This window comes from Chenopodium quinoa, unplaced genomic scaffold (genome assembly GCF_001683475.1).
Source record: "Chenopodium quinoa cultivar QQ74 unplaced genomic scaffold, ASM168347v1, whole genome shotgun sequence".
Classification (NCBI taxonomy): domain Eukaryota; kingdom Viridiplantae; phylum Streptophyta; class Magnoliopsida; order Caryophyllales; family Amaranthaceae; genus Chenopodium; species Chenopodium quinoa.
The window spans coordinates 7,391,909-7,412,031 of record NW_018742329.1 but is presented as its reverse complement, the minus strand read 5'-3'; the positions used below and the strand labels follow the sequence as shown (position 1 = coordinate 7,412,031).

General features: G+C 32.6%; 4 protein-coding genes across 4 annotated transcripts; 2 read left to right on the top strand and 2 right to left on the bottom strand.

Moving 5' to 3' along the window:
* The first annotated feature begins 4,846 nt into the window (after positions 1–4,846).
* LOC110691502 (receptor-like protein 51) lies at positions 4,847–6,937 on the top strand. Its single transcript, XM_021868441.1, has one exon. It carries the CDS (start codon positions 5,277–5,279, stop codon positions 6,552–6,554), a length of 1,278 nt encoding a protein of 425 aa, XP_021724133.1. The 5' UTR covers positions 4,847–5,276; the 3' UTR covers positions 6,555–6,937.
* A 1,065-nt stretch (positions 6,938–8,002) lies between these two features.
* LOC110691491 (pentatricopeptide repeat-containing protein DOT4, chloroplastic-like) lies at positions 8,003–11,447 on the bottom strand. The gene has a single exon (XM_021868431.1). The coding sequence runs from the start codon at positions 11,177–11,179 to the stop codon at positions 8,561–8,563; it is 2,619 nt and encodes an 872-aa protein (XP_021724123.1). The 5' UTR covers positions 11,180–11,447; the 3' UTR covers positions 8,003–8,560.
* A 451-nt stretch (positions 11,448–11,898) lies between these two features.
* On the top strand, positions 11,899–14,244 carry LOC110691478. The gene is made up of 3 exons (XM_021868421.1): positions 11,899–12,036; positions 12,954–13,304; positions 13,585–14,244. The coding sequence occupies exons 1-3, from the start codon at positions 11,982–11,984 to the stop codon at positions 13,914–13,916; spliced, it is 738 nt and encodes a 245-aa protein (XP_021724113.1). The 5' UTR covers positions 11,899–11,981; the 3' UTR covers positions 13,917–14,244.
* Positions 14,245–14,868: 624 nt separating this feature from the next.
* On the bottom strand, positions 14,869–18,499 carry LOC110691468. Its single transcript, XM_021868412.1, has 2 exons — positions 17,516–18,499; positions 14,869–15,703 (listed from the first exon to the last, which is right to left on the bottom strand). The coding sequence occupies exons 1-2, from the start codon at positions 18,001–18,003 to the stop codon at positions 15,481–15,483; spliced, it is 711 nt and encodes a 236-aa protein (XP_021724104.1). The 5' UTR covers positions 18,004–18,499; the 3' UTR covers positions 14,869–15,480.
* Positions 18,500–20,123: the final 1,624 nt, after the last annotated feature.

The window sequence follows — 20,123 nt, the reverse complement described above, 5'->3', positions numbered from 1 at the left end:
AATTTAATCTATATTTTTAAATATAAACTAATGATTTTATATGTAACAATTAGTCAACCGCTACTTTACCGAACACTCATACCTAAATTATCTATCTTCATAGCTACAACTTGTTGAAAACTAGCAACTATCTACACAGCTAACAACTACCTTCACAACTATATTTTGCCGAACATGTCCTTTGGACGGCTTCAAATAAACAATAATTTAGCACCAACTAAGCAGCAAAGATAAACTATACATATGCTATCATATTTTATTAAATGAAAGGCATTAAGGGCATGTTTCCATTGACTGAACTCAGCTGAACTGAACTGAACTTATTAATTAGTGATTTTTAACTACGGATTAGTGATCTTTGATTATTTATTACTATACATATGTGTATATACAAATTTACATATTAATAATAATAATAATATTATTATTATTATTATTAATTATTGATGATTATTATTATTATTATTATTTATTGGTTATTATTATTAGTATTAGTATTAGTATTAGTATTATTATTATTATTATTATTATTATTATTATTATTATTATTGTTATTATTATTATTATTATTATTATTTATTGATGATTATTATTATTATTTATTGATTATTATTATTAGTATTATTATTGTTATTATTATTATTATTATTATTATTATTTATTGATTATGATTATTATTATTTATTACTTATTGATTATTATTATTATTATTATTATTATTATTATTGTTGTTGTTAATATTATTATTATTATTATTATTATTGTTGTTGTTGTTGTTGTTGTTGTTGTCGTCGTTGTAATAAGAGCTTAAAATAATGAAATTTGGCTTTATATCATTAGCAATATCATTAGACGTAAATTAAGAGCTGAGCTGAACTGAACTGAACTGAACTGAACTGAGCTGAACTGAACTGAACTGAACTGAATTTCAACGGAAGATAACAGGCCCGTAACGATTTTTATAGTGGTAATTTATTTGTGGAAGTAGGGCGGAAATATAATTTACAATTTTCTTAACACTATTAGAAAATAGATAGACCTCTCATACCAACTCTAAAAAATACGAAGTAAGTTAAGGGCCTGTTCGGCATTAGCTTTTAAGGTAGCTGTTAGCTTTTAGACCTAGTCAAAACACTACCTTAAAATAATATTAGTGTTTGGTGAAGTAGTGTTTTAAGTAGATGTTAGAGGTAAAGGTAGCTTTTAAGTAGCTGTTGTTGAAAGCTAAAAAAGATAGCTTTTGAAATTGTAAAGTAGCGTTCAACCTTTTTTTTATGTTTTTTTTTTTTTTGATGAGTATGTTGTTATCTTTTTGACTCAGTGTTATTTATTTCGGTCAATCATAATGTCAAAATTTTCTAATTCATATCTTTATTTCTTTTATTCCTTTCATTATGAGTATTTTTTTTCTATCTTTTATTTTATAAATTTATTTTTATTATTAGCAATATACATTATACTATAAAATTTTAAAAATTATCAAACATATGATACATAACACGTCACAATAATAATAATAATAATAATAATAATAATAATAATAATAATAATAATGACTGTATTTTATAGTTTGAATCGCCACTTTTACCGAACACTCATAGTATGAACCGCTACCTAGACATCTGACCTCTAACAGATACTACTTGACAGCTCACAGCTACTCAAAAGCTGATAGCCAACATCTACAGCTAATTTTGCCGAACAGACCCTTAGCATTTTGTTTTTGTAGATTCTAAACAGCTCCTACATCATAGGATTTTGGTTATTCATCAATTTAGATGTTGCGTTATTAATTTAAAGTTGGCTATTAGAGGTCAATTATATAGAAAGCATTATTGAATGTATTATAAATATATCATTAACAACATAGGCGTATGATCTTATCTATCAATTTATTTTAGTCTTTTAGATAAATGTTTGATCATTTAACAAGTTATTTATTTATACATACTTATGACATACGAGTATAAAAATATTTGTTAAGATTTTTACCTTCTAACAATGAATTTATGACAAATTTAAAAAGATTATTTGTATTTGTAGTTATATACTGTAATTTTTTTATTTTTTTTTTTGTTAAAACCGTGCACCTCACGGAACTAATCTAATTTAGTATAAACTTATTAAGCTAGGTCCTAGTTTTATTAAACATAGAGTAAATAAATTGGGCTAATGGACTTTACAAATACAAATAAATAAAAATAAAAATAAATAATTTAAAATATTGGCATTGAAGATTAAGGGTCTGTTCAATTCAGCTTAATTTCAGTTCATTTCAGCTCTAATCAGTTCAGTTAAGCTCCTAATTTCCTTCTCTCATAAAATATTAATTTATGCTTTATTCACTTCAGTTCAGTTTAGCTCCAATCAGTTCAATTCAGTTCAACTTCAATCAATTCAGTTCAATAAATGTGAACATGCCCTAAGCGAAACAATATTTATACATCAACCCTACACGTTTGCGAAATTGTGATAGGGAGTTTCCAAATTCGTAGACTTTGCTTAATTAAACTGGGCTAATGGACTGCGAAGTACAATCTACGAAGTACTTCTTTTGTATCTTGGGTTAGCCCAAAACCAAAAAGACTTAATTTTCAATGTTAGCAGTTTTGTTGCCTCTTGAAGTCCAACACTAGTTAAAAAGTGTGACTAATATTATTTTTATTACCAAAAAAAAAAAAAAAAAAAAAAGATTTTTTGACAAAGAATTGTCTTGTTAAACTTTATAGAGTAAAAAAAAAAAAAAAAAAAAATTGTTTTGTTTTATTGACAACGAATTGTTTTGTCTACATTACGAAAAGTAACCGAATTGTAACCTCTATCTTAATTTGTTTGGTGGACGTCATGGAACATTTTTTGTTAGTATTTTCAGTTTTGGCTACCTATTTGCTTATTAGTCTGATTTATTCGATTTTTTCAAAATAATCTTTCAATAAAGGATTTTTATGAACACCCCTAATTACAGTGTTTTTATAGGCTTGTAGCTAATCTTTTAATCTAAAGTTATATTACAAAACTTTTCCTAGAGGATTCGTAGATGAAGTTCTTTAAAATTATTGATATAAGCACTCGTCAAAAAAATTCTCAACTTCGACAGTTCTTTATAAAACGCTCATAACTTTCTCGTTTCTTATTGAAATTAAGCATATGACCAATCGTTAGAAATATCTTGAAACAAACAATCACCTCCAATTAAAATTACCTCAAGATTTAAACGTTCACCATTCTACTAAATTTCAAGTCACAAATTAACATTTATCTTTTTAACCTTACAATAATTACATCTTTCTACATATTGTTTTATTTTATTCACCAATTTTTCTCGCACTCGTATATCTTTTTACATCAACTTTTTTTTAATTCATCTTACATACACTTACGTTCTTCAACATCTTGCACGCCTATTACTTTCTTTTTTTTTTTTAGGGAAAAATATAGGTATTACTTGACAAACAATACATGAGTGTAACAGTATACTGAAAATTTCAGCATCTCAAGTCGAACATTATTTGCACTATAAAAAAAATGAAAAATAAATTAAAAGAAAGAGGAAGAAGCTCAACATTTTCTTAAAAAAGGGTCGGTAAGTTGGTGGTAATTGTCTTAGGGAATTAGGACATAACACAAATTGGGTAATGTAATAAACAAATCTACAGCTAGCGGATAGAGACTCAAAGCCCAAAGGGTTGTTGTCCAAACACCCCAAGTACATAAAGCATTGACTATGAATAGTGGACTCTTTGTATATTCCTTTTTTTTTTTTTATAATTTGTCTTTACCAAAAATTTGTATTAAAATTTAAACAACACAATTACTGTTTTATATTTGGTATGTTATTAGCATATGATAAGATCTCCTGAAATCGGGAGGGAAGTTCTAACCATTTGAGTTATCCCTCACTCTCACAAACTACGGAGTAATAAATTGAGTAATCTTGTATTTATTCCACTAGGTGTAGAAGGAAAGAAATAAAATAGACTCTCTTCAAGACAAGTTTATTTGATATATCAACAATCATAAATATATTAAGAAAGAATCTAGGGTTTAAAAATAGGCTAGAGGGACTTGTTTGCTTGATTAGATATTCTAATCTAAATATGAGAAAGTGTAATTAAGTGTATAACATTCTACTATTAGCCTTCATTAATAATGATATCACGTGTAGGAAATATGTAGATGTGTGTTAAGGCGTATAGATTATAACAATCATGTTAGTATGTTACAATCTTAGCATTTACAACCGCGTCGAAGTTACTAACTTGGCATATGAAAATGATATCTCGTGTGCAATAAGTTCACTTATTCCCCTTTCATGATGGGATACATCAAAATCATTTGCGTGGATGTAGTCTAGGTGATTTTAACTAATTATGTTTAATAATCTCTCTTCTCAAAATTTAGTCTTTCAAATAATAAAATAATTTTCCAAAAATATACAAATAGAAGTCAATTGTCCTATTACGATTTATGACTACCTTATTTTTATTGTTTAGGACTAATAAGCTTTAATGTAGGCTAATAAATTTAAATAAGATAAGTTTAAGAATGATAAATTCTTAAGGGTCAAAAGGGACAATCTAAATTTACATTTACCACCATGAATTCATTTTGATAATTTCATACAAGGTCAACTGATTTGAGTTTAGTTGAACTTATTAATCTTTATTACTTGATCTAATTTTTTTTCTTTTTTCAAAGGTGAATATAACATGGCCTAGACGACAACATGTTGTAATTTTTTCATTTATTTATTTATTTGGATAATAGCTTTTTGAAGAGTAATGATCTTAATAGCTTAAGTGTTTTTCACACTAATTTTTTTTTTTTTTTAAAAAAAAAACAATTAACCATAAAATGAGTGTCAATTATTTTAAGAGTAGATTGAGTACCAAACTTCCAAAGATCCATCTTCCATGTTAGTTTCACATTAAGTTAATAACGGTCAATCTTTTCTTGATATAACCACCTACTTAGAACCAACCTGAAGACAAACAACAACCATTAATGAAAACACTTGAATAGTCTACTTAACCCAAAATTTTAAACCAAAACTTGTAATTCTAAAAAAACCTCCAAACTCCCCCAAAGGGCATTTTTGGTATTCCACCCTCTAAATCTCCAATCCTCACCACATCACATAAATTCCCCCCCTCCAAAAAACCCCACTTTTATTCAATCCAAACCCAAAAATCCCAAAAAAAAAAAAAAAAAAAAAAAAAAAAAAAAAAAAAAAAAACTCAATTTTTTTCCTTCCATTTTATTTTCTTCATTCTTCAATGGAGATAACTCCATTTCTCCTCCTATTCTTCACCCTTTTCCTCCACAATATCCACCCAATAACCACCCTAACTCCGGCCATTTCCCCCTCAAAACCACCCACCTCCGCCCCAACAACCACCGCACACTCAACTCTTGACCCAAAACAACTTAGGGCCCTTCAATCCCTCAACATCCCCACTTCCAAAGACCCTTGCTCTAATCCTCCCTCCCTACACAATGCCATCCGTTGCGACACTGCGAAACCTTTCCGCCATTTACTCTCACTCCACTTAATCAATTGTTCCGATGATATATCACTGTCAATTACCGCCCTCAAATCACTCTCTACCCTGCAAGATCTCGAGTTCATCAACTGCCCTGTTGCGCCTGTCCCCTTCCCTTCCGAGCTCGCCTCGAATTTAAAATCGTTCACTTGTATAAACAGTCTCAAGAAGCTCTCAGGAGTCTGGCTTAGTAAGCTGGAGAATGTCACAGATCTTACTGTCATTGATGTTCCAATCAAGGCGAGCGGTCCTGTTATTGTTGTAGCTCATCTAAGTAAGGTGTACAAAGTCGTAATGTCTCGTGCCAATCTCACCGGAGGTTTGCCGGGTAAATCATGGAATGCGAATGTTTCGCACATCGATTTATCCGGTAATTTGTTGAAGGGTAAGATTCCTACTTCAATTACTGAACTAGAGAACTTGGTACATCTCAATTTATCCTCGAATCAGCTCACTGGGGAGTTACCCTCTACTATGGGTGACCTCATTGAGCTGCGAAACCTCTCAGCTTCATCCAATTCCTTATCTGGGCCGATTCCGGAATCCCTGAAATCAATCCCATCCTTAATTTCCCTTGATCTGGGGTCTAACCAGTTCAACGGGAGTATCCCGAGTTTTCTGGGTAAAATGAAGGGTTTGAAGCATTTGAATCTAGAAAAGAATAATTTCCAAGGGGTGTTACCCTTCAATGAGTCATTTATCAAGAAATTAGTTGTTTTCAAGATTGGGGAAAATACCAATTTGTGCTACAATCGTACCACATTGTCATCGAAATTAAAACTTGGCATTGCTCCTTGTGACAAGAATGGGTTCCCATTGTCGCCTCCGGCGCAATCGCCGTCGAGCGACGATGAAGGTGATGATGATGATAGCACTTCGGAGGATTCTATAAGTGAGAAAGGTGGTGGACATCATGGTCCTAATAAGGTTGTTCTTGGTGTTGCTATTGCTCTTTCTTCTATTGTTTTCTTGATTATTTTCCTAATTCTATTATCAAGGAGGTGTGCATGATTATTTTAGAGATTATATTTTTATTTTTTTAGGTTTGTTATTATTATTAGATTAGATTGGATTATTGAAAATTGTCAAATTGAACAAAGAAAAAGGGGTCATTTTTTTTTTTTTAGCTCTATACATTGCCAATTAGCAAAAGAGGAAATTGGCAAAATTGGAGTAGGAGAAGCCAGAAGGGTATTTTTCCATTATTTTTTTCAATATTGGTGTGATTATTTTTGTTATTTTGTTGTATTTTTTTTTTTAAAAAAAAATATTATTATTATGAAATGAAATATTGATATGCCAGTCAATCTTGATTATATACTGGATGTTGAGATTATGGCTGCATAATTATTAATGCATGTTATAGGATGAAGCAAAAAAAATTTATATATTTATGGTTGTTGCCTAGCTGGATTGATCCAATATCACAGGGACCGTAATTATTGCTTTTAATTTTATTGGTTAATGTAGATTACAAGTAATCAAGTAAAAAGTACAGTTTAGTTAAGCTCAGAAGTTTCTTTTTCCTTCAATCATTTTCGTATTTCTTTGCACTCTGGCAAGGTTTTTTCTTTCTTAATTGATAAGCATGTCTTGAAATTTTGGGTTTTGCTATCTCGAAACGGGATTTATGATAAAATTATGTGTTGATCGGTGTTACTCTTATTCGTATTAATGTTTGTGGGGGTTAATGTTTAGCATTGCTACTATTTTTCATTTTTATACATAATCTTTAGTACTAGATATATTAATTTTCTATAAGGTTAACTATTATGTACGTTACAATTGATTGGAGGATGCAATATTCTTAAAGACCAAAAAAATAGCAGATCTATTAAGAGGATCTTTTTGCAGGAGGTTCATGCACTAAAAGCTAAAAAGCTCTTTAAAAAATCCCTAATTCGATTCTTTTTTCACCTTAGAACTTGTTAATTATTGTTTTTATGTTATTCCCTCCTGGTTTCTGCCCCTTTCTGTTTTGCTCTTTGCTTTGCCTGCCTACAATCCTTTATTCTCTCCTAAAGACTTGCAAGTTGCAAATAGAGCTGTTAAATCGGTGTGTCGATTAGGTTTTGTCAACTGTGGTCTGTTCTTCTCGGGTTTAGTCGAGTCGTTCTCATGTCAAATTAGTTTTGACTGCTTTGAATGCAAAGATGGTATATAGGGTTTGTTCTGATTTACTGGGCTGAACTGAACTAAATAGAGCTGAAATGAATTGCTTATGAGAGAAAGAAATTTGGAACTGAACTGATTAGAACTGAACTGAAATTAAGCTATAGAGAACCGGCCAGTAGTCGCTCATAATTTATTCAAACTTAATCATGTTCATTTGAAGCAACAATATGATGCGGTGCTCTCAAGTATATGATAAAAAAAATTATACCGATATGTGTTGCTATTGAGTAATTATCAAAAGGACGTAAATTAAGCAATAATATACTCCGTAAAAAAGTTGCATGTGACGGGGCTGTGGCAGCCATAACCAATTTGCCGTATTAAACTTGTCAACTAATCAAACAACTCAAATGAATTATATCCACTAAAAAACAGAGTTATCAGTTACCAAGAAGAGATTCATGTGATCCTACATCTTAGACAGCAAGGCCAGGCTATCAGTTATCAGCCTCTAAACAATAATATTGCTGCTGAGAGACAAATTACACCTTTTTATATAACGGCTTCTCTGCCAAATAATTCCTCGGAAGATTATTGCCAAGTATGTGCAGACAAATTGCAGCTGTTACACGTTTTTAGTTGTATCATTCAAGACTCCTGAATGCTGATCAATGTAGGCTGATTCTAATATTAATGTATTATGCCGCGTTACAATCCGACAAGGGGCAGTGCCGTTAGCACTGGTTTTAGTACAGTTTGTGGTGAAAGATGCATTTTTCTCTTGATCATTGCTGACTCCTGTACTCTAAATTCTACATAGAACAGCGGCTTGTACAAGAAAAAAAGCTCTGTAGGCATTTTTTGTAAGTTGGGAATTTTCTAAAATAATAGTCTCCTTGACATTAACCCTTGCAAGAACAACGTCCATCCTTGAAATGATGGAAACGCTGAGAATCTCTTAATAAAATTTCTCTACGACAAGCTTTTGACATGAACTTAGCTGTTTCATGGCATTCGTGGCAGACTTTTGAGTTCTTTGTGACACGTATGGTCTTCCCTGGTTCCAAATTCAACACTCCAAAGGCTGCAGCTGACATCTCGCTGTGTCCACAAAGAGATACTTCCTTCTTCACTTCCTCTGCATTACTCAATGTATATTTTGCTGTTTGAGAGAGATTTTTGTTCTTCGCCATAGTTCTTAGTTTTCTTAAGAGTGTGTCAATCTTTTTGAACTCTGGGTGTGCAGCAGGATTTCCTGCCAGAAAGATTTGAACCTTCTCCTTAACTACAATCCAGCTGCAAACCTTGTTCTTTTTTAGTCTGAGATGGCTAATTCTGTTCTTTAACCATTCAACCTTCTCCCATATTTTGGCATCTTCGTAAATATTTTCAAGCACATAGTATGCAGCGTTATCTGGTTCAAGCTCAAAGATATGTTCTGCCACCTTCTCTGCTAGTTTGACATTATTGTGTACTCTGCAACCTTGAAGTAAAGCACCCCAAACAGCAGCTTCAGGCTTCAGTGGCATACTTTCGATGAATTTATATGCTTCTGTCAACCTACCAGCATTAGCAAGGAGATTAACCATGCAAATGTAATGCTCCAGTTTGGGCTCAATTTTACATTCCTCTGACATTATGAGGTAAAATATTTTTCCTTCATCAAGCAATGCCGAGTGAACACAGGCATATAATACAGATGTGAAGCAATTCTCATCTGGTTCAATCCCTTCACTCCTCATCTCTTTAAAGGTGAAACTAGCTTCACTACCAAGTCCATGAATACAATATCCGGCAATCATTATAGTCCATGAGATCAAGTCCTTGCTAATAATCCTATCAAATGCTAATCTTGCAAAGGCTAGACGCCCACACTTCACATACATGTCAACAAGTGCATTAGCAACATACTGATCAGAAAAATGCCCGTTCCTGAGCACGTAGGCATGGATTTGTTTGCCCCTTTCCAAGTCAGCTAGGCTTGCAAAAGCGGGTAATATGCAAGCTATGGTTATACCATCGGGTTTCACTTCACGTTGCATTTGAAGAAATAAACTCAGAGCTTCATTGGGAAAGCCATTCTTTGAGTAACCACCAATCATAGTATTCCAGGATATTGTGTCTACCACAGGCAACTGACTGAATACTAATTCTGCATCCTCCATGCTTCCACATTTTATATACATGTTCATCAGAGCATTACAGACTGATACATCTGACTGCATATTGTGCTTTTTGATATAATCATGTGCCTCCTTCCCATCATCCAACAATCCATTCGATGCACAAGCATTTAACACGGTAGTCATAGCAAAGGTATCAGGTCTAATACCCTTGTTTTTCATTTCATGAAACAGCTTCACAGCAGCATCAGAACGACCTTCTCGTGCATATGTACCCATCATGGAAGTCCATGACACAATATTTCGATCACCCATGTTTTCAAAGACTCTAATAGCACAATCTAAATAGCCACATTTCGAATACATATCAAGTAATGTATTGTTTAAAGTCAGATCCTGATGAAAACCAGTTTTCACTGCATAACCATGAACCACTCTACCAAACCTAATAAGAGCAATATCTGCACAAGCTGCAAGAACACAAATCACCGTCGTTGAGTTGGGCAATGCACCAGCACAAATCATTTGCTGAAAGACCTCGATTGCCTTCCAAGGACATCCATTCGACGCATACCCACTAATCATAGAATTCCATGTTACAACATCTCGGTCAAGCAATTCATCAAACAGCTTCTGTGCACTTTCAACCCTCCCAAACTTGAAATAAAAACTAATAAGCGAGTTCACCATCACAGTATTACCACCTAAATGCAATTTCAACAAACACCCATGAGCCTTTTCACCTTCCTCCAAAAACCCTAATCCAGAAAAACACTTAAAAACACTAGAAAATGTATATGAATCAGGCTCAACACCAAACCCCTTCATCTTGTTATACAAATATACACCTTCCTTAAACTCGCCGGCTTTCGTATACTCCTTGATCAAAATATTCCACAAATAAACCTTCTCATTAGCAATTTCATCAAAGATTTTCCTACCCTCTACTAAATCTCCACAAGTTACATACATAAACACTAATTTTGCACCCAAAACACTGTCTGCCTGCCAACTGTTCGACGAAATGACTGAATGAACTCGACGACCCTCACGCAATAATTTATGCTCAGCACAACGTTGGATGACTAAACAATAAGTACCCAACTCCAATTCCGATGCTGGTGAACTACAGAGCAAATCTACAGCTTCTGAAAGCTTTCCTGCTTCGCAAAAATGCCGAATTTTGCGATTGCAATCGGCGAGTTCGGTTGACATTGCTTTATTCAGCACAACTGAGGATTTAACAGGGGTTGATAAGATTGAATTTGATGATTTTGGAATGTTAATTGAACTGGGTTTAGAGAATAAATTAGGGTTATTGATATGATTGATGGCATTTTGTCTTTGATTTTGATGAGGAGGAAGAGAAACCCACAAGGTGTTTGTCATGGTTGACATGGCGGATAATGAAGGCGGGAAAATGTGGGGAAATTGAAAGTTGGTTAGTTGAGTGTTGATTTCAACATTGTAATTTGGGCAACTTTGTAGTGTATGAATTATACTAGGGGAAATATAATTATAGTGGAAGTAATAGTAAGAGAGAAAGAGAGGAGTTTGTCAATGTTCTATACCTTACTATTCTATATGCTATCTCAATTCTACCCAACACTTTATCTAATCGAACAGACGAACACAAGTGTATTGTCTCGTGTTATAGAAAAAAAAAATGAGCAAAAATGTCTTTTATGTCCACGAGTTAACTGCACGGAAGTTTATTTGAATTTGTAATTGCACAAGAACTCTCCTCCTCTCTATTGGGTTGTCTAGACCCTGGTTAAGGAGCTCCCAATCAAAATAACATTTTTTTGTACCTTCTACGGCAACTCTATAGTATCTTAGGGCATGTTCACGCTTACTGAACTGAATTGATTGGAGCTGAACTGATTGAAGATAAACTGAACTGAGTTGAGCTGAGCTGAACTGAAATAAATATTTTATTAGAGAAGGAAATTAGATGGTGAGCTTAACTGAACTGAACTGAACTGATTAGAGCTGAACTGAACTGAACTGAATTGAAATTAAGTAAGTATTAGCAGACCCTTAATGTGTTCGGTTTTATAAGTAATAAATACTAGTACAAAATATAAAACTTCACAAAAAAATAAATAAATAAATAAATAAAATTGTAAATATTTTGGTCACATAAAAACAAGTTGAAAATTTGAGGCTTACAGGCAGTGGAAAATCTCATCCGCTGAGAATGGAGGTAATTGCTCTCTCTGTCCTCAACAATCCCACTTCCTTATTCTTGGGAGGTATTAACCTTTTCTCTATCTCTATTTCAATCTTGTCTCTGCTTTTTCGTTCCTATTAAGTTTATGTATTAATAGTTCTTTGTGATTCTAAATTGGATGTTATGTGTCAATGAAAGACAATTATTTTATCACTGCCTTCATTCGATATTAATACAAGTACGTAATCAAGATGATAGTGTAATTTGAACTAGTGTGGTAGCATTTAAATTTGTAGTAGAAAATGATGTTCTTTTGGGTTTTAATCTGATTGTAATTTGTATATCCCTTCTTTATATCCTCTAGAACATCATAATGCCCAACAAAAAAATAAAATTAATTTGTATTTTGATTACAAGAAACTTAAGGCTATTCAACTCAATTGTCATACCATTGATTAAATTGGAAAATAAGAAGTTATAATATGATTAATAATTTTAAATGTCAACCAGTTTAGTTGGTTAAAGTCTATAGAAGTGGTACCCAAAACCGCCTGATGCAACAAGTTCTAGTCCAGTTTTGGACTTTGCAAAACCTTAATTTTAGCACTCTTGCCAAAACCATATGTTCCTAATGCCCCTTCACAAGACCACAATGGAGTATTTGTTTAATTTGGGTTGGTAATATAGTTAATTAAAATGAATTCACATAAGTTCTGGTGTGAAAGGATGAAATTGTACCATGATTCACCTGAAAGCTATGTTAAAAAACACAAGAAGGTATAGCAAATAACATCAGAGATGATTATATAGACGAGTTCTGATTCCATGCTTTTTACCATTTATATTAAAAGAATGATCGTGCTTGCAGCTCTGTGTTAGCTTCAAAGATTAACTGTAGAGGCTGCAAATTCTGATTGGGGTTGTGGTTCAATAATGTACGCGTAATTGGGACTGAAAACTGAGTCGTCATTTTTTGATGCAGCTTGTTATATTTGGCAGAGACTGTATGCAGATTACTGCCTGTTGCATCTTGCAAGACGCTATTATTTCATAATAAAAACTCGAGCATCAGAGCTTACACACCTAATTGGGGAGGTAATCTTTCCTCCAGGAAAAGTTTTTCAGGCAGAGCATTTGAAGAGGACGAGTTTAGAACACATATAACATCTGACAGCAAGTCCTCGAGAAGGGAAAGACTAATAGCGTTGTTGAAACGCATACAGATTGAAATCTCTGAAGGAGAATCAGGAAGTGGGGATTATAGCAAGAGTACCCAAACAATTGATGATGATTCTTCTGTTGAAACCTCAGTTTTGGAATTTCTTCAGCAATCAACCAGGGAAACAAAAGGTGAATTAGTAGTCATCTCAGCCTCTTTTCACCACTAGATAGGTATGCAAGTATTCACATGTAGTGGTACTCAGTAACATTGCCGGTGTATCTTCAGAATGCTTTTCTCGTATGTTATTTTGATTATCATAGCCTACTCTGGATAAATTGGATTGAATAATTGAATTGGTTTATGATAGATCAGATCTTACAAAGTTAAAGCTTACCAATCTGCTAATCCAACAGCAAAATCTGAATAATATCTAACCTGTGAGTGTACAAAATCTTCGCCTTTTGACAGTTGAGAGTTCAAAATTGAAGCATAGTGAAGAGCTCAATCTCAAGAAACAAACTAGTGAGGAGAAATCAATATATGTCCCAAAACCTCCTCCTACAAAGATTACTCGTCCACCATCCAACTTCGTGAAGAAGTCTCCAATTCCATTGACAACAGCATTGCAAAGCGATGAAGTTGAGTTGAATAATAAGGAGTCAAGCTCAGAAGCTGACCGAGAGTCTTTAAATGTTGAAGGAATGAAGCTCAGTGGACTCAAAGAGCTCGCCAAAGCACGGGGTATCAGAGGTTATTCGAAACTAAAGAAGAGTGAGCTTGTAAAACTGCTAAAGTCCTAGGTAATGTTTTTTAGTCTCCTATGATTGAAGTTCCAGCATTTGAAGGCTCCAGTAATCAACAAAACGGAGTAAAGCTGACTTTGATGCTGATAAAAAATTATCAATCTTGGTTTTCTATCTAGCTTTCTCTGATTCTGTTCATACAGCCTCATTGTCATGCAACATTTGTTGCTCGAAATATTGGCTTTCTTTTGTACTAATACCTTTCTATTTGAAAGTGTATTCTTGTATTTATGTTCATTTGTTGATATGATAACTGGTTTTTTGTGTATCTTGGTGTTAAGCAGTTAAGGCTGATAAACAACTATAAATACCATTTGAATGTTTATGTCAATCAGTAACTGAGTGATGAAAATTATGTCATGTACAATTGTACTCTGTCTGAAACAGATTGGTCAAGCAAAGACTAAAGGTGTGTCCATTTCACCTTAATATCACTTATTTGAACTAACCTAAACTTACCAAATCTTGTTACCTCAAAGACTAAACAGCCGGTGTGTTCTAAGACTAAACGGATTAGACCTTGTTATTAGCTATTAAATGAACTTGGATATCATTTATTTAGTCACGTTCTCACATTTTAGTAGTAAATTGAACTTGAGTAACCTTTATTGACCTTATCGGAACTTATATTACGAGTATATGAACTTATCTTCCTTATACCTCCTTCCTCCAATAACCTTAAAAAAAGAAAGGCACCTATCTAAGTTCATTTTATGGTTAATAAGTTCAACTAGAGTGATAATAAGTAAATCAGTGAGATTTGAGAATGGTGCCACATCTCTGTGTTATTTCAAGCAAGAACAATGAAGGATTAGTGATAGTGAATAGATAGTTAATCTTAACTTATAATGCACTTTTGTAAGAGTTTATTTCTACCTTCTACATGAAATAATAAAGCATCATAAATTCGTAATACTGCTTTTGGATGCAAAGAAAAAGGCGATATGAATTAAGCTACTAATCCAAAGCAATTGACAAATTCTTTCTATAGAATCAACACTCTTACAGAGAATTGTTGGATGTTATGCAAGAGTACAACCATTTATTGATCTTTCATTACACTTCATATATACAATGGCTTTATCCCTTAATTGTAAATGTGTATAAAGTAGTAATTCTGTCAATCAAGGAAGAGCAACGAACGAGTCACTTCGTGCAGGAAAGTGGCATGGCACCCGGTGTAGGATCGTGAGCCCAGAGTCATGCAGTATACTAGATCAAGTTCTTAAGACATTGGTGATTTGGTGTGCAACAATATTCACATCTCAGTCAGGCATGTATATTTTTGACGATATCGCGAGCAGTATAGAGTAACCCCGAATCATGGGTTCAAATACCATCTATACCACTATACAGTTAAAATCACAACCTGCTGTTGTTCATAAATCCAAAGCACCCATTACAAATATCTGAATGTATGAACTCTCATATCTCAGAAGTAAAAAATGTGTGTGTGTGAATAAATGTCCCAATACTTCACCACGTTCCTTCACCAAAATCTTAGCCATTAGTCGGCTAGGAAAGAAGAAATTATTTGGTTAAGAAGAAAAAATATACATACTCAGAACATATTAATGCGGAAAAACCATGGCACAACAAACGCGATGACCAAGCATGCCATAAGGAAGTTACACAACGGTTGTCCTTGCCAGCATCCTTCTGCACCCATGTTTGATGAATCGGTTGCATTGGCATTTATTCTGCTGTCTTTCCACTCCTCCATGAAGCTCTCGTTCCCCACCCCTCGTAAATTGTTTGCCATCTCCCCACATATTTCACATATCCTACACAATGACAAAGGCATTTTAAAAAACATCAAGTTTCAACAAGTCTAGTATAGCTCAAGGAGGGCAAAGATATACCGGCAACTACATTAATGCAGATATCTTACATTGATTGGATTTTAAACAATATCTGACTATTATCATATTTGATTAAGTATAATTACATATAAAAGTCATCAACAAATATTGCCAATATTGTCCCAACTCTCAACACAAGCAAAAACCAGGTGTTGCCGTGTTGGGATGCCTTGTATCTGGCCTTAATGTAAATTGTAGGTTATCCAATTGTAGTACTGTAATACTTGTAATACGACTTGTAACACGACAAAACATACCGAGGGGCACAGAAGGTACCATTTTTTGTTGTAGGAAGGAGATACTTTGGAACTACTACTTTCAGTGTATTGAGACCAAAGATAGAAAGGTGATTTTTCTCAAGAAAACAACATGTTCTGTTGTGTGGTTGATCAACTTTTAAGAATTCCGAAGTTGTTACGCAACATAATACTCATAAGAGCGTGATAAGTTGCTTATACAAAGAGGTATGCAAGTGGAACTTCCAATACTTTTCAAACACAGAACACAGCTATTCATGAGAAAGCAAAGCAACAACTTTGTGATAAAAGGGATGTCATTTAATCATTTCATCTACTACATGTTCACGGTTTTCCAGCTTTCATATGAAAACTTTAATTTATTTGGACTATCAAGTTTTTTACTATGTTGACTTTAATGTCCTAATTAATAAGCTAAAAAACATGTAATGAGTTATTCTGGATGAATCTACGACGTCCCCGTCTAGAACAGACCATTGACATGCTTTCAAAGGTTTCATAAGGATAAACCTTAAACACTTCTATTCAAACACTATATATGCTTTATAAATGATAACATGAAGGTTTGGTTTTTGAAAGTATATGTCTTCAAATAGAGATGCACACTAGTTGTTTAGACCGGGGTCAAAGTTGGTTCATGCCTAACTTGGTTTGGGTCTTATTCAAGTGATGAGTCATTCGATATAATTTCAATTTTATTTAAGTCGAAATGAAATTTTCTAATTTCATGTCCATTATGAATATGACCTAGGGAGAATCCTATTATCTTCAAATTCCATACTTTTTGACTAATAATCTTCAATAGATTACAAAAAGTAAAAGGTGCATCTACAATTATAGATTTAATAAAAAGTAAAAGGTGCATCTACAATTCAATAGATTATATTGATCATTTGCAATTAGTCAAAAGTGAGATTAAAAGCCAGAAATATAGTTTTAAATTAATCTTAACCAAATTATTATAATATGGAGTATCAGTTTTGTTGACTAAACACTTCAACTTGTAAAAGTAGTATCAATAAAGCTACATACAATAATCTTGTATGTTACTCTCAAGGTCCATCAAAATGACAACTTGTTAGTTATTTACAAACATCAAAAGTTGAATCTCAAACTCAAACAATAACAAACCCGAACGTATATTGCAAACAATCAATAATTGATTTTACCAAACATATCGTAGTAAACACCAAATAGTTAATGATAGACTAAATACAGGTCAGTAATACTCCACATAAAACAAAGCAAAATAGTCAACTACTAATAATCACAAGTAAAATGTCAAACAGTACCAATATTGCATACTCAAAGTAAATAGATTTACCAATGCAAACATGTTATCAATTGAAAGGTCAAGTTTGAAACAACAAACACAAACACATACTAAATCAAGTGAAGAAACAAGGACATTACAAGTACAAATTACAAAACAAGACCAAAAAAGAGACAAATTTAGAGAAGAAGCAATCAGAATCACCTGTTTCCTTTGAGCTTGAACCAAGCCTCAGCACAATAAAAATGAGCAACACTAAGTTCACCTTTACAGCCACAACCAAGCATTATAAGATCAGTTTTCGCCGCGAAAAGCGGCAACTTCCATGGTTGCTCAGAACTCAAATGACAAATTCTACACAACAATTCACCATCACAAACTTCTCCATCTCCACATTTTACATCAGCAACAACTCGTGGTTTTTTCTCATCTTTATTTTCTGAAACCTTTGTTTCACTCACAATTCCTGTTGCATAACTCTCCCCTGAATTACTTGATCTGTTTTCAGAATTTCTGACAACATCATCAACAACAACAACTACTACACCAACTGGTTCCTGTGAACAACTCAAATCTTGTGAATTTTCCTGTATTACAATAACTGTTTCTGAAACTCTTGTATCATTGATTGAACAACCTGAATTTTGTTTCTCAATTTCTTGAAGCTCAACAACAGTTTCTTCTTCACTCATAATTTATACTTTTCAAAACCCAAAAAAATAAAAATAAAATAAAATCAAAAATTATCTTGAATCGCTAAATTTCACAAAACCCATCATTTTTTTTTCGTTATCAATTTACATAATATGCAAAACTTTTACCAAAAAAACAGAGCAGCTCATTCTAATTAACTTATAAAAACCCAAAATTCTAAACTGTGACAAATTTAAAACAAATAATAATAAAAAAAATTGTGTGAAATTTATTGGATTATTAAAATTTGAAAGAGGATATAAATAAAGTGTTGAAAGGAACTCTGTTTTAGAAATGTAATGTAAATTTCTCTGTTTCTCTCTCCTCTGTTTTGTGACTCTGCCTTGACCTAGGATTTTAAGCATAAAAATATTGGTTTTAATTTATTTTTTTATTATTTTATTAGGGATTTAATGGAAGTTTTTATGAGAAGGAAGGATAAGAAAGAAATCAAAAGAATACTCTAAAATGGTAAAAGAAAAAGGTATGGATCCAATCACGGATTCAAGACTTTTTTTTTTTTGGTGTTTAGCTATAATCATAATAAAAATAAATAAATAAATAAAAATAAAAAATAAAAAAACGGAATTTTGATTTTAAATTTTAAATATAATTATTAAGATAAAAAATACCGAAAATTAAGATACTAGTGTTTCAAAAAAAAAAAAAATTAAGTTCCTCAAAAAAAAAAAAAAAAAAATATTAAGATGCTTAATTGGGATGGGTTATTTTTTTTTTTTTTTAAATTCAATTTTCTTATTTGTATGAAACAAAAATTCAAGATTTAAAATATTCTATTTAAACAAATTACTCGGAGGACAGAAACTTTTTAAACATAATTAATGTACTTAGAACTATGGAATATAAATTGAAGTTAAATTAATACCATTATAGGAGTTTTATGGATCTTGTGAGTTGTGAGTTGAGTTGTTACATCAATCAAAAGGGAGTTGCTAATATTTTATATTCATATGGTAATTTATGGTTGATGATTCTTCCACAAATATTTTAAGGTTTTATATTATATTAGTAGAACTATTTTAATAAAAAAAAAAAAAAGGTGGGTCCACCATGTGAGAAATTTATGTTGCAACGGTGATTCTGTCCACAACTTGGTGTATGGATATCGAATCCCAATAAACCTGTAAATAGATATTTTAATTTAAGAGGTTTTAAGCATTAATAATCTTTAAAAATAAGCACTTAATTGAGTTAATTCACTAAAATTAAATTAATTTTAGTGTAATGATATATGTTGCATAGAGTTATGTATAAGCATTAAATATAGTTCCTAAAATGGAATTAAGGGTCTGTTCACATTTACTTAATTTCAGTTCAGTTCACCTCCGATCAGTTCAGTTCAGCTCCAATCAGTTCAGTTCAGCTCTTAATTTTCCTCTCTCATAAAATATTCATTTCAGCTCAGTTCAGCTCCAATCAGTTCAGTTAAGTTCAATTCAGTTTAGCTCCAATTAGTCCAGTTCAATTCAGTTCAGTTTAGCTCTAATCAGTCCAGTTTAGTTCAGTTCAGTAAATGTGAACAGGCTCTAAGTTAGGAATAACCGAATAATGTTAACTTTTTCCCATTATTTTTATTTTTTAGCTTCTTATACTGCTATACAAGGGTTATGTATATCCTTTTCCTTAATTTTAAGGTAAAAGTCGTCTTGATAGCACCAATTATGGATTGTGTGCAGCCAATATAGACCTGGAAAATAGGTCGTTCGGGTCATATGTAGATCGGGTTAATTTCGGGTTGAGTCATTTTTGAATCAAGTATGCCAGGTCAGGTTATGTTTATAATTTTATATTTTATTTTTGCTATAATAAGAACTATCAATTCGGTTCATGAGCTTGGCTACAGTTGAAGATGAACAATTATTTGAGTTATTTTGGCACAAGACATTTTTAGTTCAATTATAAGATAATTTTAGTTCGGGTCATTTCAGGTCAATTTTGGGTCGGGCCATTTCAGGTTTGGGTCACCTTCGGATCAACCGTTGCAGGTATCAGGTCAGGATCGGGTCAACTCCATTTTTTTGGATCAGGTCGAATCATGTCAATTTCAGGTGATTTATTTTCAAGTCATCAGATCTAGGTCAAAATTGCCAAGTCTAAC